Here is a 27238-nt window from a genome sequence, read left to right as displayed (position 1 = left end):
AGCATACGACATTTCAAACAGGGGAGAAACCGTTTTGCTGCAATGAATGTGGTTCATGCTACACCAGAAATTCAAGTCTTAAAAGCATTTTGTGCTTTATGTGTCGAAAATGGTTAATATCAACCACTAAAATGGCATCAGTCAATTCCCTGAAGAGAAACTACTTTGTTGCCATGACTGTGGCAAACTCTTCCAAAACAAGAAGAACATTGATAAAAATATCAAGAGGAGACGAGGAGAAAATATATTGCTGTCATATATGTGTCAAATGCTTTAGACAACAATACACTGATGGGCATATGAAGATACACATGGAAGGAAGAGAATGGATTTCAAAGGGAGGCTGGTTAGGCTCACTCAGTCTGATTAAAAAAACATTTTTAATTACTTTTTAATCTGTTTTCTCTTAGACTGTAGGCCTACATTTGAACTTGTATCTGTTTTCAAATGACACTTCTGTCATCAATAAGAATCATTGTTCAGTAAAGTAGACTATCAAAAATAAATGATTTTGAATGATAATTTTGGAGCTATTGTTCCCTTTGTTTTTCTATGGCTATCAAACTGTTAATTTGTCAGGACTCTAGGGGACAGAGGGAGTTTCTCTCCTAACAAATACCTATAGAGGATCTCTTTCACAGCCTAATTTCCGTATGTCTCTGTCAGAATACTTTTTAAATGCATGCTTCTTTGAGTCCTTCCTATACGTTGTGACTGATAACACATGACTGGATTAGTGAAGGGTATAAGGACCCTCGCTTTCATCTGTCCAAATTAGTGATTAATTCAAGGAGAAGGTAGAGGTGTATTTTTAAAAACTCTGACCAAGCCACTTTAACCCATGCCCAACCTAACACCTGGCGCCACATGGTAATGAAAAAACATCACATATAATACAGAATGGCGGTTGAAATACATTATATAGGCTAGATATTTTATACAAGGTGCTTCATTATATTGCTATTTCCAGCACCATTTCCAGTTTTACAGTAGAAAGAATAGAGGTCTGTGACGTTCCTAAACGCGTTGCCGTTAATCACCAGCAGGTGTCGCTCCAGACAGTACTTTGCACTTGTCAACTTCCGTTTAGAGACGTATCATCACAGACATGGCGGCTAGCTCACGGCGGAATCCCCCTCCTCTCCCTGGAGCAGAGAACCAAGACCCACTTTCCGAAATGGCAGATGAAGACAGTGACGAAGGGGAGGATATATTCGTTGGCAATGTAAGCACTAGGCATATCAGATGATACCAGTTACAGCTTGAAACCTGATTTGTACACCATTCCATAGCATGCTAATGTTAGCTAAGCTAGTAGCCCTGTACACTACAGAACGGAGTTTAGCCAGCTAGCTAGGCTAACATTAGCTAGCTACCTGTCAAGCACAACTCTTCAAGTCTCCATTCTGGTACAATCCATTAGATAGCTTACTGACGTTAACTCCTTTTGTTTTTTGATTGCAGTCAGCAAGCTGCACTCACTCAAACAATTACTAATTTATTAAGCGCTGCACTCCAGCCTAGATATCTACCTGTGTGAAGCTAGTCACAAAAAGGATTAACCATAATAGTGCATTTTTCGGTTCGCTTTCAAAATAAAAGTGACACAAATAGTGGAAACGTGCTAAATTTGGACTAGCTAAACAATGTAGGAATGTTCTTATACATTCAACAAAAGACAATAATTAGTTTTGACACACACAAAAAATCAGTTGACAACGCACTGTGGATGTATTAGACTAGAATTGCATTGTGGGCATACTTATATTTCATTCTACAGCCTTGCCTAAACATCACTGTTACCATGGTTATTCCATGGATAATCAGTCTGAAAGAAATCGCTGTAAAAAATATGCAAATCTATGCAAGCTAAAATGTTGAATAAAATGATATGAGGTTACTTTACCGGTTGTCCGTGCAGAACCTACCGGCGCAGCAAAAAGTCAAGTAAACAATTATTTACTGTGGACATTTGATCTCCACAACTTTTTCCAGCACCTGTAAATTCTCTCACTTGTATTTTCCATCTCCATAGCATTTCACGTGATGCACAATATGTAAACAATAGCCGAATGTAATCGAACATGGTCCTGTCTATGCTTCGGTTAAACTCGGCCATTGTTGATATATTGGCCAAGTCATGCGAATTGCGTCAGTATTGGAAATAAAAACCAGAAATACAAACCGATATACAGACCAGCGTACTGAAAGTCGGGTTAATAACACTACTCTGTGGATAGTCCGTCTCGGATTACCGCCTATATAAGGAGTAAAGTATGTTTAAATTAAGTTTATTCAATGTTCTGACTTGTCTTATGACTGTTCACAAAAAGTGAGCCTACATGTTAGAGATGAGAGAAGAGTCTGCCACGCTGGGATTCGTAGAGACTATGTACAGGCTAACCTATGGATGTTGCACCCATGAAATGGAGTATCAGCCTACTCAGTGACATTCACAGAACGCTAATATGTGTGTAAACGCTACACAGTTGTTTTCTGTGAGTGTCACTCATAGGCTGATACCCTATTTCATGCAACATCCTTAGGTTAGGCTGTACAGTGCATATAAGTATGCCAACAAATGCATTTCTAAGTCTAATACATCCACAGTGCGATTTCAACTGATTTGTATTACTTTGGGTCAAATTAACTAATTATTGTCTTGAATCTGTATAACATCCGACCATTAACTAGTCCAAATATGGCATTATTCCACTATTTGTATTCGTTTGAATCTCTTTTAATGGGGCACTTTTATTTGAACCGCAAATTCCACGATTGTTGCTAATCCTTAGTGTGGCTAGCTTCACACAGGTGTAGCTAGCCAAGGTGGCTAATTCTGTTTGATTTTAGCCCATCTGGGCAATGGTTGACCTCACTCTTGTTCAGGACCGGGGCAGCTGATAATGTAACTAACTAGCTTGTTAAATCGGTTCTATTCACTGCACGTTGGCTAGCTAGTTCTACTAATATCTATATATCTAACTTCAGTTGGACATACACTTGTTTCCACCCAAATAAAGGAAAAGATGAGAAATTGTCTTCAAATCCCATAGTGGACATCAGTCTACACTTGAACAGTTACCCCACCTTCATTTTTGACGAAAATGAGTTTGATAGTAATGGACATGTGGCTATGTAGGCCCATTTATTCTGTTGCATCATTGTAATACCAGCAATGTAATACACAACTAAAGGGACAATTCACTATTTTCCAACACTAAATTCATCATCTCCAACACCCCAACATCAACATGTGAACATGGTGGTTTATATGTTTTTGAGTCAAAAAACACATCTTCCTATCTCTTCTACTTCAAAACACAAATGCACCATTTTCATATGTTGATGTTGAGCTGGTGCTGGAGATGAATATGAAGTTACAAGTTTTTTTTATTTTTATAATTGCCTTTGTCACAATCAACTGACCTGGCCCCTTTTCACTGATAACCCAAGTCCACCCCACACAAATATTGTGGTTTGTGCTTCTCCTTGTATGTGAAAGGTTTAAACGCCGGCACTAAAAAAGTGACCTGTTTTAATACCCTCAATTCTACGTGCTGTACTCTTTATTGATGTTTCTGTATTCCCCTTCAGAGCAACCCTGTTGCAGAGGCCTTTCAGCCTGACACAGCCAATGGTGAAGAACCAGCTGACCTCTTCAGTGAAGCAGAAACTAGCACCGCTGCCAACAGTTACATCACAAACTCTAAGTCCAACGGTGTCCATTCAGACAATGAGAATGATCTATTTGCAGGTATGTTATCATTTTTACCTTTTATTATTACCCCTACTAGACTGAAAAGCAGAATTGGTTCATCTCCCTGTGACGTCCTTGCTTATGTTATATGTTGCCCCCCCCCCTTTGTCCCCGTCCCCTCAGAGGTCTCGGTGGAGCTGTCCATGGAGAACCCCAGCACCACAGCCAAGTCCTCTGGAGCTGAATTCACCCATCACTTACACTATCAGCAACACAACCTGAGTCTATGGAGCAGGTAGGCTATAACAGACATCAGAAACACAACCGAGGTCTATAGAGCAGGTAGGCTACAACAGGACATCAGCAACACACCCAGGTCTATGGAGCAGGTAGGCTACAACAGGACATCAGCAACACAACCCAGGTCTATGGAGCAGGTAGGCTACAACAGGACATCAGCAACACAACCCAGGTCTATAGAGCAGGTTAGGCTACAACAGGACATCAGCAACACAACCCGGTCTATGGAGCAGGTAGGGCTCACAACTGGACAGGTCCATATCACCAGACCCAGGTCTATGGAGCAGGTAGGCTNCACCCAAATAAAGAAAAGATGAGAAATTGTCTTCAAATCCCATAGTGGACATCAGTCTACACTTGAACAGTTACCCCCACCTTCATTTTTGACGAAAATGAGTTTGATAGTAATGGACATGTGGCTATGTAGGCCCATTTATTCTGTTGCATCATTGTAATACAGCAGCAATGTAATACACAACTAAGGGACAATTCACTATTTTCCAACACTAAATTCATCATCTCCAACACCCCCAACATCAACATGTGAACATGGTGGGTTTATATGTTTTTGAGTCAAAAACACATCTTCCTATCTCTTCTACTTCAAAACACAAATGCACCATTTTCATATGTTGATGTTGAGCTGGTGCTGGAGATAAATGAAGTTACAAGTTTTTTTTATTTTTTATAATTGCCTTTGTCACAATCAACTGACCTGGCCCCTTTTCACTGATAACCCAAGTCCACCCCACACAAATATTGTGGTTTGTGCTTCTCCTTTTGTATGTGAAAGGTTTAAAAACGCCGGCACTAAAAAAGTGACCTGTTTTAATACCCTCAATTCTAAGTGCTGTACTCTTTATTGATGTTTCTGTATTCCCCTTCAGAGCAACCCTGTTGCAGAGGCCTTTCAGCCTGACACAGCCAATGGTGAAGAACCAGCTGACCTCTTCAGTGAAGCAGAAACTAGCACCGCTGCCAACAGTTACATCACAAACTCTAAGTCCAACGGTGTCCATTCAGACAATGAGAATGATCTATTTGCAGGTATGTTATCATTTTTACCTTTTATTATTACCCCTACTAGACTGAAAAGCAGAATTGGTTCATCTCCCTGTGACGTCCTTGCTTATGTTATATGTTGCCCCCCCCCCTTTGTCCCCGTCCCCTCAGAGGTCTCGGTGGAGCTGTCCATGGAGAACCCCAGCACCACAGCCAAGTCCTCTGGAGCTGGAATTCACCCCATCACTTACACTATCAGCAACACAACCTGAGTCTATGGAGCAGGTAGGCTATAACAGGACATCAGAAACACAACCGAGGTCTATAGAGCAGGTAGGCTACAACAGGACATCAGCAACACAACCCAGGTCTATGGAGCAGGTAGGCTACAACAGGACATCAGCAACACAACCCAGGTCTATGGAGCAGGTAGGCTACAACCGGACATCAGCAACACAACCCAGGTCTATAGAGCAGGTAGGCTACAACAGGACATCAGCAACACAACCCAGGTCTATGGAGCAGGTAGGCTACAACTGGACGTCAGCATCACCACCCAGGTCTATGGAGCAGGTAGGCTACAACAGGACATCAGCAACACAACCCAGGTCTATGGAGCAGGTAGGCTACAACAGGACATCAGCAACACAACCCAGGTCTATGGAGCAGGTAGGCTATAACAGGACATCAGAAACACAACCCAGGTCTATGGAGCAGGTAGGCTACAACAGGACATCAGCAACACAACCCAGGTCTATGGAGCAGGTAGGCTACAACATGACATACCCAACAAATTCCACCACAGTTTAGTTTAATGTAATATGTTGTTGTCTGCTGCTCGTTGCTTTGGAGGGCCATTATGCCATACCGTAATTATTATCAGCCCTCAAAAGACAGATACAGGGGATAGGGAACACTGCTGACCTTATGAGACTAGCAAAACCCAAAATGTTTTCATCATATGCAGCATTAGCAAAAGAGAGAGAATAATAACAGTAAATGTAAGTGCAATTTCCCGAAGTCTTGTTGTTCACCAGCTCATTTCCACCAATTCAGTTGGAAGAGGAAAAGGATGAGGACAGCTTTGACATGGAGGTTGCTGTCACCAATCCAGAGAAAATTGGTAAGGAATATATTTTTTTTTTCACTATCTTTGAACTGATGTTTGGCAACCATTTAGAAGCATTGGAAGTGTGTATTGTGGTTTAATCCATGGAAGCTATGATGTAATTATCTCATCTTCCTTTCAATTGAGTTGAGTTTTTAAAGTAGGAAGCCAAGATGGCATTGCTGGGAGAGGGAGTGTTTTCTTGCTTGTCCAAGCAACTTTGAGGGTTAGGAGTGTAATATTGGCTATCAATATAGCAATAACTAACTATAGCTTTAGCTACACATGGCAAGTTGAGAGTTTTGATTTGTCAATTTGAATGGGAGAACACAACAAAGACAACAGGAGATGGAATATCAAAACCTCACAGAAGCCGACAGGCATGCTAGCTAGCTACGACAAGAGCCAGAACAGCATGTATACACAAGATGCCGTGAGCTCAAGACGGACCAGATCCTTGAAACCTCTTTACCTCAGTTTAGTTTTTAAATGTTGTTCACGCTTGGTCCTGGAGGGTTGTAGCCAGGATATGTTTTTTTAAATTGTTTTTTTTACAGTTTGTGTGTCATTTTCCCATCTCTCGGATTTCATATTTGAAACTAAACTATGTCTCAACCTCTGTAACCTGACAATTTGATTTTCCCTTTTAGGAGATGGCATGAACGCTTACATGGCCTACAAGGTGTCCACTCGGGTATGTAACTTCTGCAGCAGCAAAATCAGGACTTTTTAAACAACTCGTTTTTGTTTTGGTCATGTATACAGTAGTACTCCCAAACCATTTTTTCTATACTTTGCACTGTGACCATGAACAATTTGAAGGAATTACTCTGCTTGTGTTGAGTAGGCCTACTTCTGCCAGTGTCCTCTATGGAATCAGAACTTGTGATTTCGTCTTGCGCAAACTGATACTAAGCCTCACTAATTCCACCCCCTAGACTACATTACCCATGTTCAGGAACAGGACATTCTCGGTGTGGAGGAGGTTCAGTGATTTCCTTGGTCTGTATGAGAAGCTGTCAGTGAAGCACTCTCTGAACGGCTGTATCATCCCTCCACCACCAGAGAAGAGCGTTGTGGGTAAGGAACTACATTTTTCAGTTTATGTCTGCCAGCCAGTTTCAAAAACCTGGTTGCAGGTATAGTATGCAAACCCGGTAGATTTCACAGGTGCAGGGTACTGATCACGGCACATGGAATACAGAAAGACACTAGTAACACCATGTCTTGACTCCCTAGGGATGACCAAAGTGAAGGTGGGAAAGGATGACTCTTCCTCGGCTGACTTTGTGGAGAGGAGGAGAGCGGCTCTGGAGAGGTAGAACCTGAAGAAGCACCTTTTACCATTATTGTACTCAGACTTTGCATGTACAGCACGGTGAAGTATCATGTTCAGATTGTGTTTTATATTAGCCTGTTGATATTTGTCATATTCCTTTGCTTTTGTTAAGAATGTATTGCTGTATCTTCATTGCTATGGCAGGCATTGCAGTGTTTCCTCCCTGTAGTCTAGCCCGTTGATATTTGTGGGATTTTCTAGGTACCTGCAGAGAGTAGTGTGTCACCCATCCCTGTTACAAGACCCTGATGTCAGAGAGTTCCTGGAAAGAGACGAGGTAGGTGCTCTAAAGTCATTAGCTGTCAATACTGTCACAGACTACTGGAATCATGCATTAATTTGTTCACTGCGTGTGTGTGTCTGCGTGCGTGTGTGTCTGCGTGCGTGTGTGTCTGCGTGCGTGCGTCTGCTTGTGTCTGCGTGCGTGCGTGCGTGTGTGTCTGCGTGCGTGCGTGCGTGCGTGCGTGCGTGCGTGTGTGTGTGTGTCTGTCAGCTGCCTAGGGCGGTGGGTACACACACACTGAGTGGAGCTGGTTTCCTGAAGATGATCAACAGAGCATCAGATGCTGTCAGTAAGATGACCATCAAGATCAGCGACTCGGATGCTGTAAGACAATCACTGTTCTGGTTGATTTACTCAAATGCCAAACAAGAAATCATAGCAGTAAAGTCAGTTATCTAAATTAATGTTGGAGCTTTTGCATTTATTAATTTTTTCTGTAAAATGATGATATTTTTCTTTCCTGTCTGCTAAACGGGATGCGTATGCCTCTGTAAAGCTTTGGGTCGATACGTCCCCTTTGTCATTCAAATTAGTTGAATTGATGTAGATTGGTTGCCTGATCGTACCTCCCACGTTGCTTTGTGTTCCAGTGGTTTGACAACAAACTGCAGGAGGTGGAGAGCGAGGAGCTGCAGCTGAGGAAACTCCATGCGGTGGTGGACTCCCTGGTCAACCACAGAAAGGGTGAGATTCACAGAAAAAAGATGTCTGCTTTAAAACCCTTTTGATAAGATTGGAGCTTTAAAGCAGATTGGAGCTTTTTAAAATTATGACCCTGTTATATCTGTTGTTTCGTCAGAGCTCTGCGGGAACACAGCAGTGTTCGCCAAGAGCATGGCCATGCTGGGCAACTCGGAGGACAACACAGCTCTGTCCCGGGCCCTCTCCCAACTGGCTGAGGTGGAGGACAAGATGGAGACGCTACACCAGGAGCAGGCGGCCAGTGACTTCTTCATCTTGGCCGAGCTGCTGGCCGACTACATCCGCCTACTAGGGGCCGTCAGGGTACTGAAACTTCATTCTACATCCGCCTACTAGGGGCCGTCAGGGTACTGAAACTTCATTCTACATCCGCCTACTAGGGGCCGTCAGGGTACGGAAACTTCATTCTACATCCGCCTACTTAGGGGCCGTCAGGGTACGGAAACTTCATTCTACATCCGCCTACTTAGGGGCCGTCAGGGTACGGAAACTTCATTCTACGGCCTGAATTTTAAATAGAACGCTACGACTACATTAACTGGATGAGTAAATCCAAAATGTCTATGGAAGATTAGTGCAAACGCTGCTAGATTTGGTGCTAAACTGGGTAGCTACTAGCTAGAATCTGTGTGCCCTCGATGTGAAATTGATGTGGTGCAGATTTTGGTCTGAACTCGTGCTGTGCGCTTAATTTGGGCATTCTCGTTATGTTGTCCTCAGGGCTGTTTTGAGCAGCGCATGAAAACGTGGCAGCGCTGGCAGGAGGCTCAGAGCACCCTGCAGAAGAAGAGGGAGGTTGAGGCAAAGCTTCTGTGGGCCAACAAGCCTGACAAACTACAACAGGCCAAAGAGGAGATCACTGAGGTACAGGAGCCAGCACTGTGTTAATGCATGCTTAAAGGGAGGTGGTATTGCTTTGACTTCTAGTTCCACATTAAACTCTCCTTCTTCCCCTCATGTCTTTCACAGTGGGAGGGTAAAGTCACTCAGTACGAGAGGGATTTTGACAGGATCTCTGTAACCGTCCGCAAGGAATTCCTCAGGTTTGAGGTAAGGATTTATTAATTTTTTGCATCGGAGCAACATCTTGCTCCCGTATTCAGGGTAGTTTTGCATGAGAAAATCTACATGACCGTTATTTTCTTCCCCTCCATCTAACAGAAAGAGAAGTCCAATGACTTCAAAAGCCAGATAGTGAAATATCTGGAGTCTCTTCTACAGTCTCAACAGCGGGTAATCTGTACTCTTTTTTAAAATCTCTTCAAATGTGTGTTTTTCCATGTAACTGTTTGCTTGAAATATTGGTCTTTATACTCCAGATATTGATGTGCTCTCTTTTCACTTTTCCCCCTCTTGGATCTAGCACGTAAAGTTCTGGGAAGCATTCCTGCCTGAAGCAAAAGCGATAGCATGATGAGGCTTGAGGACGTTAGGAAGAGAACGACTGCCTTTTTGAACACTTTACCTCCTGACTCTGTACCCAGAAGACAATGCAACAGAGGGGACAACTACTCTACATCTCATCCATATTATTTTAGCATTAGTGATTTATTTTCCAGCTTTTCAGTATGCTCTACATCGGCACAATGTATCGATTCAACAGAGATGAATTTGACAGTCTAGCTTTTCTAAGTAAACATGTCAGTGGTGTAAGTGGGATATGTTTACTCCGTGTTCTTGGGCCACCCTTACTCCGATAGGAAGAGTTTGACTTAACAATCCTAAAGTGTTCACGTTTTGAGGTACTTCCCTAGAGTAGTAGTGTTTGTTTACAGTGGAGGGCAGTTCATAACTGTTTACAAAAGCTCATGAAATAACTTTTGGATCCACAAAAGCATAGAGGGGAATGTAGTAAATTGTGTGTGTCGTGTGAAATACCACTTTGACTAGAGAGCTCATTCAAACTGATAGACGGACTAATACCAACTGTCCTCAATTTGTGCATTTGCAGACCTACAGTGAAGGGACAAAATAATGGAAGCATGGAGTGTATGTTTATGGTGACCCATCAGATGAGTGTGCCTGCCTGTGTCTGTGCGTGTTCACCATTGTTTGATCATCAGTTGATATACATCTGTAACCTCAAATAATTATGATCAACAACAGTCTTTCTGAACTGACCATCAGTATATTTTTTACATCTGTGTTCAAACATGTAGCCTCATTGAATTCAATGTGATTGTGAAATATGTCATGTTCAGTGTTGGGAAAAGTACTCAATCGTCCTACTTGAGTAAAAGTACAAAGTAAAGGTCAATGCTATACATAAAATTCCTTATATTAAGCAAACCAGATGGCATGATTTTCTTTTTTTAAATGTATTTACAGACAGACTGTGGCACATAATTCTATTCTGCCTCAGCATTCAAAATGTAATAAGTTATTTTGGGTGTTGGGGTAAATGTATGGGAGTAGTACATATCTTTAGGAATGTGGTGGAGTAAAAGTAGTCAAATATAAATAGTAATGTAATGTACACATACCCAAGTATTTTTTTCTTCAGTACTTTAAACCAATGGTCAAGTTTCCTCGCAATTTTGATAAACTAGCAACAGTGCTTGACTTGGACTGAAATAGGTGTCAGTACTCATTTTGTGTGCTGGTACTGTTAAGGTGCAGGAAGTCCATAATACTTTTGAACTAAATATTCTATATAAGGTGCAGGAACTCGAGCAGTAGAAAATTAGGTGCCGCTATTCAGTTCCGGTTGGGGTTATACCCAAATCCAGCACTGACTAGCAGTGTGTAATGATGATGAAAGCAAAGTGATACAAGTGTTGACTCCTTTAGTTTTCTTACCCAACATTTATATGAGTGTCTGTTCTTTTTCCTCGAGATGTGCTTTATTTTTGTAACCACTCGCATTTAGATAAGATATTCCTGAAAATTATATAGAAGTGAGTAATAAAGATGATTGACTGAACTTTGTTTAATGTTTGAGGCAGTTTTTTTTTGTCCATAAAATGTTATCAGTATCCAAAAATGTAGGACAGGGAATATCAAATTGAGGTTATTTGGTGCATGGTTTCAAACATTCTATCCACATAATATACATTTTAAATAACTGAGCTTGTATCATTGCATTGTTAAAACCATTGAGTTAGAACATTTGAAGTCATTTACTCATAATTCATCACCATTATTTAAAAACATTTTTTTAAACTTGGGTCCCCCCCAAGAAATGTATCGAGCCCTGTGCAACCTGGAAGTGTTGACGCAAGCGGGTGTGTCGTTCAAAGCTCAATGGTGCGACTGCCTGTACTTCCGGAGAACGTCAACCTTTCACGAACAGCAAGAATAAGAAAAATTATGAAAGGGTTGCTTGTCTGTCTCTATTGACTGATAATTATACAATATTTATATTTGATAGAATTAAATACACTCGAACACTTAGGTGAATCGCAAGAAGCGGCCGAATCAACAGCAGGAGTACCACAGCTAAAGTAAGTCGGTGGTTGTTTGCATGATGATAGCTAGCCTCGTTGCTAATGACGATAACTACTAGCGAACGTTAGCTATTTTCCATTTCCTCGTTCCACCTAATTTGGGTTAACCGAAATTACGTTCCCCCTGAAATAAATGTAGTTCCATGTCAATGAGACTGCTATAGCTAAATACCAATGAAATAAATGGCGCTATTAATTGGCCTGCTAGCTAGCTAACATATCCAAGCAAGTAACGTTATTGCTTTTTCATCCAATTCAGTTTGTTTTGTATAACCTAACGTTAGCTAACTAGTTGTTGGCTGGATATATGAAAGTTATGGTTGGATAAAATTGTGGTTGCTGCTAAAAGTGGTGGTGGTTGCTTTTGACAAAATAAACGCTATCTATCTAGCTAGCTAACGTTATAAACATTCCCATCATTGGCTAAGTAACTAGCAAGCTAAGGTCAATTTACACATCTAACGTTACTGTAGGTGGCTAGCTAATCGATATGTCCACATTGTCAGTAAGTATCTTTTGTCTATGGAAGAAGCCTATAATAACAAACGTCGCTGCTGGCATCGTTTTTTTAGCTTGTGGAAAAGCATCTCTGCAGTTAACGTTAAATCAGTATTGTCCCTGTTAGCTAGGTAACGTTATGTCTTGTTATTAAATTGTGTAGGCCTAGATATAGCCATTATTTTTTTGGCGAAAAAGATTAGACCTACAGTAGAATGATTACTCATTTGATGTTAATCTGGCTATCTGAGACGAAATATATTGACGTGTATATAATATAAATGACGTTATTTACAGTATATATGGACATACAGTACCAGTCAAGTTTGGACACACCTACTCATTCAAGGGTTTTTCTTTATTTTTCTATTTTCTACATAGTATAATAATAGTGAAGACGTCACAACTATGAAGTAACACAGATGGAATCATGTAGTAACCAAAAAGTGTTAAACAAATTAAAATATATTTGAGATTCTTCAAAGTAGCCACCCTTTGCCTTTATGACAGCTTCAAATCAAATTTGATTTGTCTCATGTGCCGAATACGACAGACCTTACAGTGAAATGCTTATTTACAAGCCCTTAACCAATAAGGCAGTTTTAAGAAAAATAATTACCTAAAAAATTTATAACAAATAGTTAAAGAGCAGCAGTAAAATAACAGTAGTGAGGCTATATACAGGGGGTACCGGTACAGAGTCAATATGCAGGGGCACCGATTAGTCGAGGTAATTGAGGCCGGAGTCTTTGACACTTTTTTTTTGGACCTTCCTCTGACACCGCTTGGTATAGAGGTACTGGATGGCAGGAAGCTTGGCCCCAGTGATGTACTGGGCCGTACGCACGACCCGCTGTAGTGCCTTGCGGTCGGAGGCCGGCAGTTGCCATACCAGGCAGTGATGCAACCAGTCAGGATGGTGCAGCTGTATAACTTTTTGAGGATCTGAGGACCCTTGCCAAATATTTTCAGGCTCCTGAGGGGGAATAGGCTTTGTCATGCCCTCTTCACGACTGTCTTGGTGTGTTTGGACCATGGTAATTTGTTGGTGATGCGGACACCAAGTAACTTGAAGCTCTCAACCTGCTCTACTACAGCCCTGCTGATGAGAATGGTGGCATGCTCGGTCCTCCTTTTCCTGTAGTCCACAATCATCTCTTTAGTCTTGATCACGTTGAGGGAGAGGTTGTTGTCCTGGCACAGACAGGTCTCTGACCTCCTCCCTATAGGCTGTCTCATTGTTGTCGGTGATCAGGCCTACCACTGTTGTTGTCAGCAAACTTAATGATGGTGAAGTCGTGCCTGGCCATGCAGTCATGGGTGAAGAGGAGGGGACTGAGCACGCACCCCTGAGGGGCCCCCATGTTAAGGATCAGCGTGGCAGATTTGTTGTTACCTACCCATACCACCTGGAGGTGGCCCGTCAGGAAGTCCAGGATCCAGTTGCAGAGGGAGGTGTTTAGTCCCAGGGTCCTTCGCTTAGTGATGAGCTTTGAGGGTACTATGGTGTTGAACACTGAGCTGTAGTCAATTAATAGCATGTTCCTTTTGTCCAGGTGGGAAAGGGTACCTGTGGAGTGCAATAGATTGCATCATCTGTGGATCTTTTGGCATTCTCTCAACCAGCTTCATGAGGTATCAAATCAAATTTTTCAAATGTATTGGTCACATACACGTGTTTAGCAGATTATTGCAGGTGTAGCAAAAATGCTTGTGCATCTGGCTCCGACAGTGCAGTAATATCTAACAAGTATTATCTACGTTTTACAACATATACCCAATACACATAAAAAATAAGTAAGGAATGGATTAAGAATATATATAGATATGTCAGTTGCATTGAACTAGTATAGAGTAGAGGTCGACCGATTTATGATTTTTCAACGCCGATACCGATTTAATCTGAGGATTTTTATTTTTTATTTATTTGTAATAATGACAATTACAACAATACTGAATGAGCACTTATTTTTAACTTAACATAATACATCAATAAAATCTATTTAGCCTCAAATAAATAATGAAATATGTTCAATTTGGTTTAAATAATGCAAAAACAAAGTGTTGGAGAAGAAAGTAAAAGTGCAATATGTGCCATGTAAAAAAGCTAACGTTTAAGTTCCTTGCTCAGAACATGAGAACATATGAAAGCTGGTGGTTCCTTTTAACATGAGTCTTCAATATTCCCAGGTAAGAGGTTTTAGTTTGTAGTTATAGGACTATTTCTCACTATACCATTTGTATTTCATATACCTTTGACTATTGGATGTTCTTATAGGCACTATAGTATTGCCCGTGTAACAGTATAGCTTCCGTCCCCCTCCTCGTCCCTACCTGGGCTCGAACCAGGAACACATCGACAACATCCACACTCGAAGCATCGTTACCCATCGCTCCACAAAAGCCACGGCCCTTGCAGCGCAAGGGGAATAACTACTCCAAATCTAAAAGCGAGTTACGTTTGAAACAGTATTAGCGCACACCTAGCTAACTAGCTAGCCATTTCACATTGGTTACACCAGCCATTAGGCTGATAGGCTTGAATTCATAAACAGCGTTGTGCTTGCGAATAGCTGCTGGCAAAACGCACTAAAGTGCTGTTTATATGAATGATTACGTTTCTGCTGCTGCTCAGTCAGACTGCTCTATCAAATCAGACTTAATTATAACATAATAACACACAGAAATACGAGCCTTTGGTCAGTAATATGATCGAATCCGGAAACTATAATTTTGAAAACAAAATGTTTATTTCAGTGAAATACGGAACCGTTAGGGATGCCACCCGTTAGATAAAATACCTAAATCTAAATATTCTTGTTCCATTGCACAACCTTCAATGTATGTCATAATTACGTAAAATTCTGGCAAATTAGTTCGCAATGAGCCAGGCAGCCCAAACTGTTGCATATACCCTGACTCTGCGTGCAATGAACGCAAGAGATATTACACAATTTCACCTGGTTAATATTGCCTACTAAACTGGATTAGTAGTTATAACTAGTGATTATGATTGATTGTTTTTTTATAAGATAAGTTTAATGCTAGCTAGCAATTTACCTTCGTTTCTACTGCATTTGCGTAACAGGCAGGCTACTCGTGGAGTGCAATGGTTAGAGCGTTGGACTAGTTAACTGTGCAGTTGCAAGATTGAAACCCCTGAGCTGACAAGGTGAAAATCTGTCATTCTGCCCCAGAACAAGGCAGTTAGCCCACAGTTCCTAGGCAGTCATTGAAAATAAGAATGTGTTCTTAATAACTGACTTGCCTAGTTAAATAAAAGGTACATAATCGGAAATCGGCCCCCCAAAAATACCAATTTACGATTGTTATGATAACTTGAAATCGGCCCTAATTAATCGGCCATTCCGATTAATCGGTCGACCTCTATTATAGAGTGCAGTTTATACATATGAGATGAGTAATGCTACATACAGAAACATTAAAGTGTCTAGTGATCCATTTCTAAAAGTGGTCAGGGATTCCTGATCTATGTGTATAGGCAGCCGCCTCTGATGTGCTAGCGATGGCTGTTTAGCAGTCTGATGGCCTTGAGATAGAAGCTGTTTTTCAGTCTCTCGGTCTCAGCTTTGATGCACCTGTACTGACCTCGCCTTCTGGATGTTAGCGGGGTGAATAGGCAATGGCTCGGATTGTTGATGTCCTTGATGATCTTTTTGGCCTTCCTATGCCATTGGGTGCTGTAGGTGTCCAGGAGGGCAGGAAGTTTTCCCCCGGTAATGCGTTGGGCAGACCACACCACCCTCTGGATAGGTTTGCGGTTGTGGTTGGTGCAGTTGCTGTACCAGGTGGTGATACAGTCCAATAGGATGCTCTCAGTTGTGCACATCATTACTGGAATGCATTTCAATGAACAGGTGTGCCTTGTTAAAAGTTAATTTGTGGAATTTCTATCCTCAATGCGTTTGAGCCGATCATTTGTGTTGTGACAAGGTAGGGGTCCTATACAGAAGATAGCCCTATTTGGTAAAAGACCGAGTCCATGTTATGGCAAGAACAGCTCAAATAAGCAAAGAGAAACGACAGTCCATTACTTTAACCTTTCTGGCACAGGCGTTCTGCTAGCGACCCACCTCGACAACATACGGTGAAATTGCAGAGCGCCAAATTCAAAATACAGAAATAGTCATAATAAACATTCATAAAAAATACAAGTGTTATACATCGGCTTAAAGAGTTACTTCTTGTTAATCCAGTCAGATTTCAAAAGGGCTTTATGGCGAAAGCATACCATGCGATTATCTGAGGACAGCGCCCCGCATACAAAAGCATCAAAAAACATTTCCCAACCAAACAGATGCATCACGAAGGTCAGAAATAGCGATAGAATAAATCGCTTACCTTTGAAGATCTTCATCTTTTTGCAATCCCAAAGGTCTGTTACACAATGAATGGTCGTTTTATTCGATAAAGTCCTTCTTTATATCCCAAAAATGACTAAAAATGTTTATTTGGCGCGTTTGATTCAGAAATACACCGGTTCCAACTCGCCCAACATGCCTACAAAGGATCTAAGTTACCTGTAAACTTAGTCCAAACATTTCAAACAACGTTTCTCATCCAACCTCAGGTACCCTAAAATGTAAATAATCATTTTCAATACCGGCGAAAAACACCACCTGAGTGACACTTAGAAACAATACGACTACTTCTTCATTTCCATTTTTTTTTTTACATGGAACATTTTCTGAAGACTGTTGACTTCTAGTGGAAGCCATAGGAACTGCAATCTGTGTCCTAATAATTTGGCTTCCCCATAGAAAAGCATTGGGTTTCGCCTGCCAAATCAGTTCTGTTATACACACAGACATTATTTTAACAGTTTTAGAAACTTTAGTGTTTTCTATCCAATACTACCATGCATATGCATATCCTAGCTTCTGGGCCTGAGTAACAGGCAGTTTACTTTGGGCACCTCAGTCATCCAAACCTCCGAATACTGCCCCCTATCTCTAAGAACTTTAAGAGATTGACTAACTTCCATCTAACAAATTTCATGAACTTTTAAAGTTTCTTCAAGTGCAGTCACAAAAACCATCAAGCGCTATGATGAAACTGGCTCTCATGAGGACCGCCACAGGAAAGGAAGACCCAGAGTTACCTCTTCTGCAGAGGATATGTTCATAAGAGTTAACTGCACCTCAGAAATTGCAGCCCAAATAAATGCTTCACAGAGTTCAAGTAACAGACACATCTCAACATCAACTTTTCAGGAGACTGCGTGAATCAGGCCTTCATGGTCAAATTGCTGCAAAGAAACCACTACTAAAGGACACATAAGAAGGAGATACTTGCTTGGACCAAGAAACATGAGCAATGGACATTAGACCGAGTCCAAATTTGAATTATTTGGGCCAACCGCTGTGTATTTGTGAGACGCAGAGTAGGTGAACGGATGATCTCTGCATGTGTGGTTCCCACCGTGAAGCATGGAAGAGAAGGTGTGATGTGGTGCCAGGGTCTCAGGATAACCATAAGATGTATAGGAGGCACCAGGCCCAGCAAGGTGCCAGGGTCTCAGGTTAACCATAAGATGTATAGGAGGCACCAGGCCCAGCAAGGTGCCAGGGTCTCAGGTTAACCACAAGGTCTGTAGGAGGCACCAGGCCCAGCAAGGTGCCAGGGTTTGTTCTCAACCCACTTTTCTTTTATCCTTTTATTTATGACAGAACTCCCTTCCACCAAATGTGTACGATTACTGGAAATGATTGTTAATTGTCAGAAACTGAAAAAATGACCACACTATGAATTGTGGGTTTAAGGATGTAACACATTATTTTTGTTCCGTCCAGTGTTGTCACGATTCCAGTACTCCGAAACCAGATTTTAAACTCGATGGTCCTTTAAAATCCTACGTTATGTAAAATATTATGTTTTGTAGTTTACAAAATAAATGTGACTGACAGCATAAGATTTTTTTCCTCAACCATTAGGACTGTTAACCTCAGGAAATTAAGTCTGCTTCATGTTTTGTTGCCTTTGCTTCTTTACTTCCTAGTATCGCGGTACTGGTATTGTGACAACTCTAATTAGGTCAGCCCGTGTCCCGACAAGTTTTCTTTGAAGGCCTGCTTGGAAAAGTTGAGTTGGCCTGTGTTGTTGTGTGGGGAACTTTGAAAGGAAGTCAATGGGGCTGAGAAATTGCCTCAAGCTACAGTGCATGAGAGAAGACAGTGGGAGAACCAGCTGCTAGCTGGCACTGCCACAGTGGGAATCCCTCCATATTGCCCCACCCCCCCAGATCTGATCTTTCCACTAAAGGTTAATGACTCCTTTTTAGAGCAGGGGTGTCAAACTCAGTCCATGGAGGACTGTGTCTGCTAGTTTTGTTAGTTCCTTTTCATTTGGCCAAATAAGACCTAGATGACAGGGTGAGGTTTTTTTATTTTGTATTTTTTTAACCAATCAGGGACCCTAGTTGATCTATAAGGTACAAGGGAGGAGTGAACCCACAGATACTCGGCCCTGCATATGAGTTTGACACCTGTGACAAACTCATTGTAGAGGACAGTCGGGAGCTAACCCTGTCCACACACTGTCGCCGCAGTGATATTGTAGCTAACCCTGTCCACACACTGTCGCCGCAGTGATATTGTAGCTAACCCTGTCCACACACTGTCGCCGCAGTGATATTGTAGCTAACCCTGTCCACACACTGTCGCCGCAGTGATATTGTAGCTAACCCTGTCCACACACTGTCGCCGCAGTGATATTGTAGCTAACCCTGTCCACACACTGTCGCCGCAGTGATATTGTAGCTAACCCTGTCCACACACTGTCGCCGCAGTGATATTGTAGCTAACCCTGTCCACACACTGTCGCCGCAGTGATATTGTAGCTAACCCTGTCCACACACTGTCGCCGCAGTGATATTGTAGCTAACCCTGTCCACACACTGTCGCCGCAGTGATATTGTAGCTAACCCTGTCCACACACTGTCGCCGCAGTGATATTGTAGCTAACCCTGTCCACACACTGTCGCCGCAGTGATATTGTAGCTAACCCTGTCCACACACTGTCGCCGCAGTGATATTGTAGCTAACCCTGTCCACACACTGTCGCCGCAGTGATATTGTAGCTAACCCTGTCCACACACTGTCGCCGCAGTGATATTGTAGCTAACCCTGTCCACACACTGTCACTGCAGTGATATTGTAGCTAACCCTGTCCACACACTGTCACTGCAGTGATATTGTAGCTAACCCTGTCCACACACTGTCGCCGCAGTGTTATTGTAGCTAACCCTGTCCACACACTGTCACTGCGGTGATATTGGAGCTAACCCTGTCCACACACTGTCACTGCAGTGTTATTGTAGCTAACCCTGTCCACACACTGTCGCCGCAGTGATATTGTAGCTAACCCTGTCCACACACTGTCACTGCAGTGTTATTGTAGCGAACCCTGTCCACACACTGTCACTGCAGTGATATTGTAGCTAACCCTGTCCACACACTGTCACTGCAGTGATATTGTAGCTAACCCTGTCCACACACTGTCACTGCAGTGTTATTGTAGCTAACCCTGTCCACACACTGTCACTGCAGTGATATTGGAGCTAACCCTGTCCACACACTGTCACTGCAGTGATATTGGAGCTATTTGTCACCAGTCTTGATCATTAAACACCCAAACACTCAGTTTGATAGTGCAGCCTGTTGTCTGAGCTACCTCAACTGTATAGCCTACTAGAGAGATAATGCGGCCTGTTGTCTGAGCTACCTCAACTGTATAGCCTACCAGAGAGTAGAGTAGTACTTTATTGATCCCTTACTTGGAAAAATGTTTTATCACCACAGACAAGTATCAATACTACAGCCTACACATAATGATTAACTGATATTAAGACAACTGCACCTCAGAACCATTAAAAGAGAGTCCTTTTTTTGTTTTAGCTAATAAATGCTTTTGTCTATCCTTTTCTGGGGAAACGAGCAATAACATTTGTATCATGGACGTAATCATAAATCATCACATTCAAAGACTGATGGCTATGAGTAAGAATATACTATATACTCCTATTACAGGATTTCCCACTGCCTGGTGTCTGAAAAACACTTCTGATGGTGTCATGCACACACATGCCAAAAAAAACTACTTAGCAGGAAAGCCATCAATGTTATGTTTTTTTGGCATCATGTGTGCATGACAACAGAAGTGCATTTCAGATACCGGGATGTGGGAAATCCTGTGTTGAAGTTAATGGTTGTAATGCACAGATGGCTTAACATATGGCTAAGGTCATATAGACTTAAAGTAAGGTAACCTACACTGTTATCTAACTTTTAGATGACAGTATTAATGCAAGTTAATGTTATACCCACCACTAGGTGAGCAGCATGTAGTAAATATCGACCCCCTAAAAACACACATGAAGGCCAATTTTCCAATTTGATTATTGGACTGGAAAAAAGTAGCACACTCATTCATCTAAGGCAATAACACTAGTCATTTAGGTCTAATACAACCATGTATGCACACAAGATCCAGCATGACTGTTGTGCAGCCAGATAGATGGAAATGATTGCCTCTGGCTGGGACTGGATAAGTTGTCACCTCACCAACACCACTGCTGTCTTTGCTGTGCTGTGCTCTCCCTGTTTTGTAGTCATGCACTGTTTTGGGGGTTTATGTAATGGGAAGGCTGTGGAGCTGCCCTTGGGAGAGACTGGCTGTCTTTGACGCTGAGATAGAATTTGAGAAACTGAACATGAGTCACCGGAGCGTGCACACACACACTACTCCAGCTTCACCCATGCCTCCATGTCTCAGCAAATCATCTATGCTTTTCAGGATTCATTGTGTTGATATAAAACAAATACTTTGAGCAGTTATCGATGTGCAAACATCATTTGGTTGAGGACGCACTGGTGGCTCTTGGGAAAGGGAGCTAGCTTTGTAGGTCCATTGAAAGTAGTCCTAGGCTACATCTATTTTCACTACTTTTGTCTCCTAACTGATCATTTTATGAAGTTGTTACACACCACTGGTGTGCTATTGTAATTAATGAGCAAGAAATCATTACTGACAATCAGGCAGTCTCAAGACAGTGTGATCGGGTTTACAATGATTAGGCCTGTTAACACACTCTCATGGGCAAGACATTCTGTTGATGAAGTCCAGGCTGCGTGTAAAGTTGTTATTTTGTTTCCCTGCTGTGAGACAACTTTATGTAATGGTTTACATAATAATCTCACTACCCACATCCTTGAGTACAGCCAGTGGGTGTAATCTAAGATGATTAAAATCACGACTTTCACTTTGTCTCCAGGGTCAAACCTCTTGACTACATTTCATGTTGGTTAGTATCTCTCTAGCAAGTCTTTGGTGGTAGAGCGAGACGTACAACAATGTTGTTCTGTTTACCTTTCTAGACAATGATAAGAAATTGACTGTAGTCCATGTGCTCAACTTTGTCCTACTCAACATATTTGTCTCCTTAAGGCTAGAATCCTTAGTTAAAACAATAATAAGGTGTTACCCTGCCTCTGTTTTGGTAAAAGCTTAGGGATGAGCCTAGAGAAATGTTAACTCAAATTCAAAGGCAGAGCTATGTATGCAAGACCTGACCATCCATGATATCAAAATTATATTTAAATTGAGGCTATATGGTGTTTATTTACAGTAAAATAATATGTTTATTTTGTGTTCTGGATGGGTATTGACAGTTGATCTAAACACTGCATTTAAACATTTTATAGTCATCAATTCAATGGGTAAAAATCATTAAGTTAAAAACATTGCTGTAGCAAGTAAGGATTCCTAGCTTTAATAAGCATGGTAGCTAACAGTCCAGCATGCTCTGATTTAAAGTATGTCCCGTTCAGCCAGACAAAAGATCTCAGTAGCTATATTTTCATTTTATTTATGTTTTTTCTTTTTTTTTTACTGGTCAAGTCAGTTAAGAACAAAATCTTATTTACAATGACTGCCTACCCCGGCTTAATCCTAACGACGCAGGGCCAATTGTGCGCCGCACTATGGGACTCCCAATCACGGCCAGTTGTGATACAGCCTGGAATCGAACCGGGTCTGTAGTGACGCCTCTAGCACTGAGATGCAGTGCCTTAGACCACTGCGCCACTCGGGAGCCCATATTGGCCAGGTGCCTCGTAGGACAGTCAGTCTAGATTTATTGATGGCCTGCTGGTGAAACCAAAGTGCTGAGTCATAGATCACCTCTTTAAACCACCATTGTCCTCATTCACTCAATGACATTGTACTGAGGGACTTCTCCTAACGTGTTTACTTCCTGCTTGCTCCCTAGGTCTCCTATCTCTTCCCTGTTCCGACCCCGATGTCGAGCACATCGGCCAGCCACCACAGTGAGTGGTAGAGGGGGGGCGAAGGGGCAGCCAGCGGCCCTGTGCCAGTGACGGGCTGTGGTGGGCACGGCCCGAGGCCTCTAACTGGATCCCTCGAAGCAGCAGCAGCCGCCCGGCGGTTCCCGCAGTGCCATGGACCATCCAAAAGAGGGTGAGCGGCCGGCGAGGAGCAGCAAGGTGGCACAGGGGCGCAGCGGGCACTCCAGACCCTCCAGCTCCTCAGCCTCCTCCGGGGTTCTCATGGTGGGACCTAACTTCCGCGTGGGCAAGAAGATCGGCTGCGGCAACTTCGGAGAACTGAAGCTCGGTAAGAGGAGTTAATGTAATCTTTATAATGGTAGGACTGTATTTCATATTGATCCACCCAAGGACACTCGGTTTACATGTGGTAACATGAACTGCTCTTTGTTGTGTTGATGATTTCATACGATGTGTTGGACACTAGTGTTGTCATGATACCAACATATTACTTACAATACCAGACCAAGTATCACGATACTGAGTAGTATATTACCGTGGTTTATCTTGGCCAGGTCACAGTTGCAAATGAGAACTTGTTTTCAACTAGCCTACCTGGTTAAATAAAGGTGAAATCATTATTTTTTATATATATATTTTTTTAATACCGTGCATCACTATTGGCCACACAAGCCTCCCAGACCCAGTATCCCTTATGTTGTCCATAGTGCTTTTATTTTGGGCTCACGGGGATAGGCATATTGATAGTGATTTATTCATGCCTGCTTCATAGTAATCACATAAATAATGCACAGTCTTTCAGTGGCTTGGCCTATCATGGCCAGGAACATAAAAGCCATATTTCAGATGCTAAATTCATGACATTCTGACAATCCAATGACACGGAGGACTGAGAAGGTTTATCAGCTTCAACGTGTGCTGTTATAACTGGTTATATTATAACCTCCCACAGCAACACAAGACCGACACCACTGTCTCTGAGACCCATCGGCACTAATGTTGTGTCTGTGTACAGAATTCCGTTGTAGTAGTACATGTGGTACTCTGCTATGCTGCTGTACCAATAATCAATGCATTTCTCTTAATTGAGTAGATTAGCTAGTACACGTGATGGCCATAGGCGGGGCCTGCTTGCTGAATGGAGCATACTGGGGTCACACCAATGATGTTTATAAAACCTGGTATTGGTCATTGAGAGGTTTTGAAACCACCGGTCGGCCATATTGGCGCTCCTCATTTAAGAGCAGTCCTCCATAGGAATTACTGGAATTCTACATTATTTACATTTTTTTTAAATAACATTACATTTATTTAACTTTTGTTTTCGTCCATAAAATTTATCAAAAAATATATATGCCAAGGAAAATGTTATATTTTACTTTTGTGTTTAGCTCACGTAATATAATTTGAAAGTTTGCATAAGGTTTCTGTAATATAATATGAGGTAAAAAAAAATGTAGACATTAATAAATGCATTTCTATAACTTTCTAAATATTTTTTACAATTGTGGGGGAGGCCCGAAATGTCAGTGCGGTGGCTTCAACACAGCGCCCACGCATTAGTAATCTAGTGTATATAGACATTTGAAGTCGGAAGTTTACATTACACTTAGCTTGGAGTCATTAACACTTGTTTTTCAACCACTCCACAAATTTCTTGTTAACAAACTATAGTTTTGGCAAGTCGGTTAGGACATCTACTTTGTGTGTGACACAAGTAATTTTTCCAGCAATTGTTTTCAGACAGATTATTTCACTTAGAATTCACTGTATCACAATTCCAGTGGGTCAGAAGTGTACATACACTAAGTTGACTGTGCCTTTAAACAGCTTGGAAAATTCCAGAAAATTGTCATGGCTTTAGAAGCTTCTGATAGGCTAATTTACATCATTTGAGTCAATTGGAGGTGTACCTGTGGATGTATTTCAAGGCCTACCTTCAAACTCAGTGCCTCTTTGCTTGACATCATGGGAAAATCTAAATAAATCAGCCAAGACCTCAGAAAATAAATTGTAGACCTCCCCAAGTCTGGTTCATCCTTGGGAGCAATTTCCAAACGCCTGACGGTATCACGTTCATCTGTACAAACAATAGTACGCAAGTATGAACACCATGGGACTACGCAGCTGTCATACCGCTCAGGAAGGAGACTCGTTCAGTCTCCTAGAGATGAACGTACTTTGGTGCGAAAAGTGCAAATCAATCCCAGAACAACAGCAAATGACCTTGTGAAGTATCTATATCCACAGTAAAACGAGTCCTATATCGACATAACCTGATAGGCCGCTCAGCAAGAAAGAAGCCACTGCTCCAAAACCACCATTAAAAAAGCCAGACTTCTGTTTGCAACTGCACGGGGGGACAAAGATCATACTTTTTGGAGAAATGTCCTCTGGTCTGATGAAACAAAAATAGAGCTGTTTGGCAATAATAGCCATTGTTATGTTAGCTGGAAAAAGGGGGAGGCTTGCTAGCCGAAGAACAACATCCCAACCGTGAAACACGGGGTTGGCAGCATCATGTTGTGGGGTGCTTTGCTGCAGGAGGGACTGGTGCACTTCACAAAATAGATGGCATCATGAGGTAGGAAAATTATTGGATATATTGAAGCAACATCTCAAGACATCAGTCAGAAAGTTAAAGCTTGGTTGCAAATGGGTCTTCCAAATGGACAATGACCCCAAGCATACTTCCACATTTGTGGCAAAATGGCTTAAGGACAACAAATTCCAGGTATTGGAGTGGCCATCACAAAGCCCTGACCTCAATCCTATAGAACATTTGTGGGCAGAACTGAAAAAGTGTGTGCGAGCAAGGAGGCCTACGAACCTGACTCAGGTACACCAGCTCTCAGGAGGAATGGGCCAAAATTGACCCAACTTTTGTGGGAAGCTTGTGGAAGGGTACCAGAAACATTTGACCCAAGTTAAACAATTTAAAGGCAATGGTACCAAATACTAATTGTGTGTATGTAAACTTCTGACCCACTGGGAATGTGATGAAAGAAATAAAAACTGAAATAAATCATTCTCTCTACTGTTATTCTGACATTTCACTTAAAGTAAAGTGGTGATCCTAACTGACCTAAAACAGGGCATTTTTACTCTGATTAAATGTCAGGAATTGTGAAAAACGGAGTTTAAATGTATTTGGCTAAGGTGTATGTAAACTTCCGACTTCAACTGTGAATCATTGGGTCACACACAAACCGCTGTCTAGAGATAGATTGATGCATACACACTCATTTCTTGAGGCTGGACTGAAGTTCCCCTGAGCAACGCAAAGCTCACTATTTTTCTATGTTTTTTTTGTCCTGCTCTGAAACTGCTTTTGGAGATGGTCATTTGCTGTCTACTAAGCCAAACACCAAAACACTCTATTTAGGCAAGCCCTTCAGTAGGTTGAGTAATAACCAAAGTGCTCTTATCTGAATGCCACCTCTCTCTCTGCTTTGTTTCAGGTAAAAACCTCTACACCAATGAGTATGTAGCTATTAAACTGGTAAGTACTCTCTCCTGAAAAAAAATGCACTGAACAAAAATATAAACACAACATGTGTTGGTTTCATGAGCTGAAATAAAAGATCACTGCCATTTTCCATACACATAAAAAGCTTATTTCTCATTGTGTTTTTTCACATATTTGTTTACATCCCGTTTAGTGAGAATTTCTCCTTTGCCAAGATAATCCTTCCACCTGACCAGGTGTGGCATATCAAGAAGCTGATTAAACAGCATGATCATTGCACAGGTGCACCTTGTGCTGGGGACAATAAATGCCACTCTAAAATGTGCGAATTTGTAACACTACACAATGCTACAGATGTCTCGAGTTAAGGGAGCGTGCAATTGGCATGCTGACTGCAGGAATTGAGTTGTTGCCAGAGAATTGAATGTTCATTTACTCTACCATAAGCTGGCTCCAACATCATTTTAGAGAACTTGGCAATGCGTCCAACCAGCCTCAACTACAGACCACGTGTAACCACGCCAGCGCAGGACATCCCCATCCAGCTTCTTCACATGCGGCATCGTCTGAGACCAACCACCCAGACAGCTGATAAAACTGTGGATTTGCACAACCTAATAATTTCTGCACAAACTGTCAGAAACCTACTCAGGGAAGCTCATCTGTGTGCTCAGTTCGGGGTCGTAACCGATTTCGGTGGGCAAATGCTCAGCTACGATGGACGCTGGCACGCTGGAGAGGTGTGCTCTTCACAGATGAATCCCAGTTTTGACTGTACAGGGCAGATGGCAGACAGCGTGTATACCAGTGCCCAATGGTAGCAGTGGGGTTATGGTATGGGCGGGCATAAGCTACGAACACAGTTAGCGGTGACCCAAAGGCCTTATGTAGGCTACAGTTTAGCGGTGACCCAAAGGCCTTATGTAGGCTACAGTTAGCGGTGACCAAAGGCCTTATGTAGGCTACAGTTAGCGGTGACCCAAAGGCCTTATGTAGGCTACAGTTAGCGGTGACCCAAGGCCTTATGTAGGCTACAGTTAGCGGTGACCCAAAGGCCTTATGTAGG

At 42.0% G+C, this 27238-nt stretch overlaps 2 protein-coding genes across 6 annotated transcripts; both read left to right on the top strand.

Moving 5' to 3' along the window:
- The first annotated feature begins 1068 nt into the window (after positions 1 to 1068).
- LOC109877171 (sorting nexin-1) lies at positions 1069 to 11362 on the top strand. 4 transcript variants are annotated; one of them, XM_031812833.1, is made up of 16 exons: positions 1069 to 1225; positions 3598 to 3754; positions 3872 to 3939; positions 5231 to 5287; positions 6059 to 6125; positions 6761 to 6804; positions 7049 to 7190; positions 7350 to 7428; positions 7651 to 7726; positions 7943 to 8056; positions 8323 to 8416; positions 8532 to 8737; positions 9155 to 9298; positions 9404 to 9484; positions 9596 to 9667; positions 9798 to 11362. In XM_031812833.1, exons 1-16 carry the CDS (start codon positions 1109 to 1111, stop codon positions 9846 to 9848), a joined length of 1569 nt encoding a protein of 522 aa, XP_031668693.1. In that variant the 5' UTR covers positions 1069 to 1108; the 3' UTR covers positions 9849 to 11362. The 4 variants fall into 4 exon arrangements, with proteins under 4 accessions (XP_031668693.1, XP_031668691.1, XP_031668692.1 ...); XM_031812831.1 differs by lacking the exon at positions 5231 to 5287 and having other exon boundaries at positions 1089 to 1225; positions 3598 to 3757; positions 3884 to 3995; XM_031812830.1 differs by lacking the exons at positions 1069 to 1225; positions 3598 to 3754; positions 3872 to 3939 and adding an exon at positions 4867 to 5047 and having other exon boundaries at positions 5174 to 5287.
- A 275-nt stretch (positions 11363 to 11637) lies between these two features.
- LOC116359635 (casein kinase I-like) lies at positions 11638 to 26294 on the top strand. 2 transcript variants are annotated; one of them, XM_031812721.1, is made up of 3 exons: positions 11638 to 11877; positions 22667 to 23031; positions 26165 to 26294. In XM_031812721.1, the coding sequence occupies exons 2-3, from the start codon at positions 22857 to 22859 to the stop codon at positions 26221 to 26223; spliced, it is 234 nt and encodes a 77-aa protein (XP_031668581.1). In that variant the 5' UTR covers positions 11638 to 11877; positions 22667 to 22856; the 3' UTR covers positions 26224 to 26294. The 2 variants fall into 2 exon arrangements, with proteins under 2 accessions (XP_031668581.1, XP_031668582.1); XM_031812722.1 differs by lacking the exon at positions 11638 to 11877 and adding an exon at positions 13962 to 14013.
- The last annotated feature ends 944 nt before the right edge of the window (positions 26295 to 27238 follow it).

This window comes from Oncorhynchus kisutch, unplaced genomic scaffold (assembly GCF_002021735.2).
Source record: "Oncorhynchus kisutch isolate 150728-3 unplaced genomic scaffold, Okis_V2 Okis03b-Okis08b_hom, whole genome shotgun sequence".
NCBI classification, from domain to species: domain Eukaryota; kingdom Metazoa; phylum Chordata; class Actinopteri; order Salmoniformes; family Salmonidae; genus Oncorhynchus; species Oncorhynchus kisutch.
The sequence above is the reverse complement of the archived record's forward strand: the minus strand, read 5'-3'. Positions and strand labels throughout refer to the sequence as shown.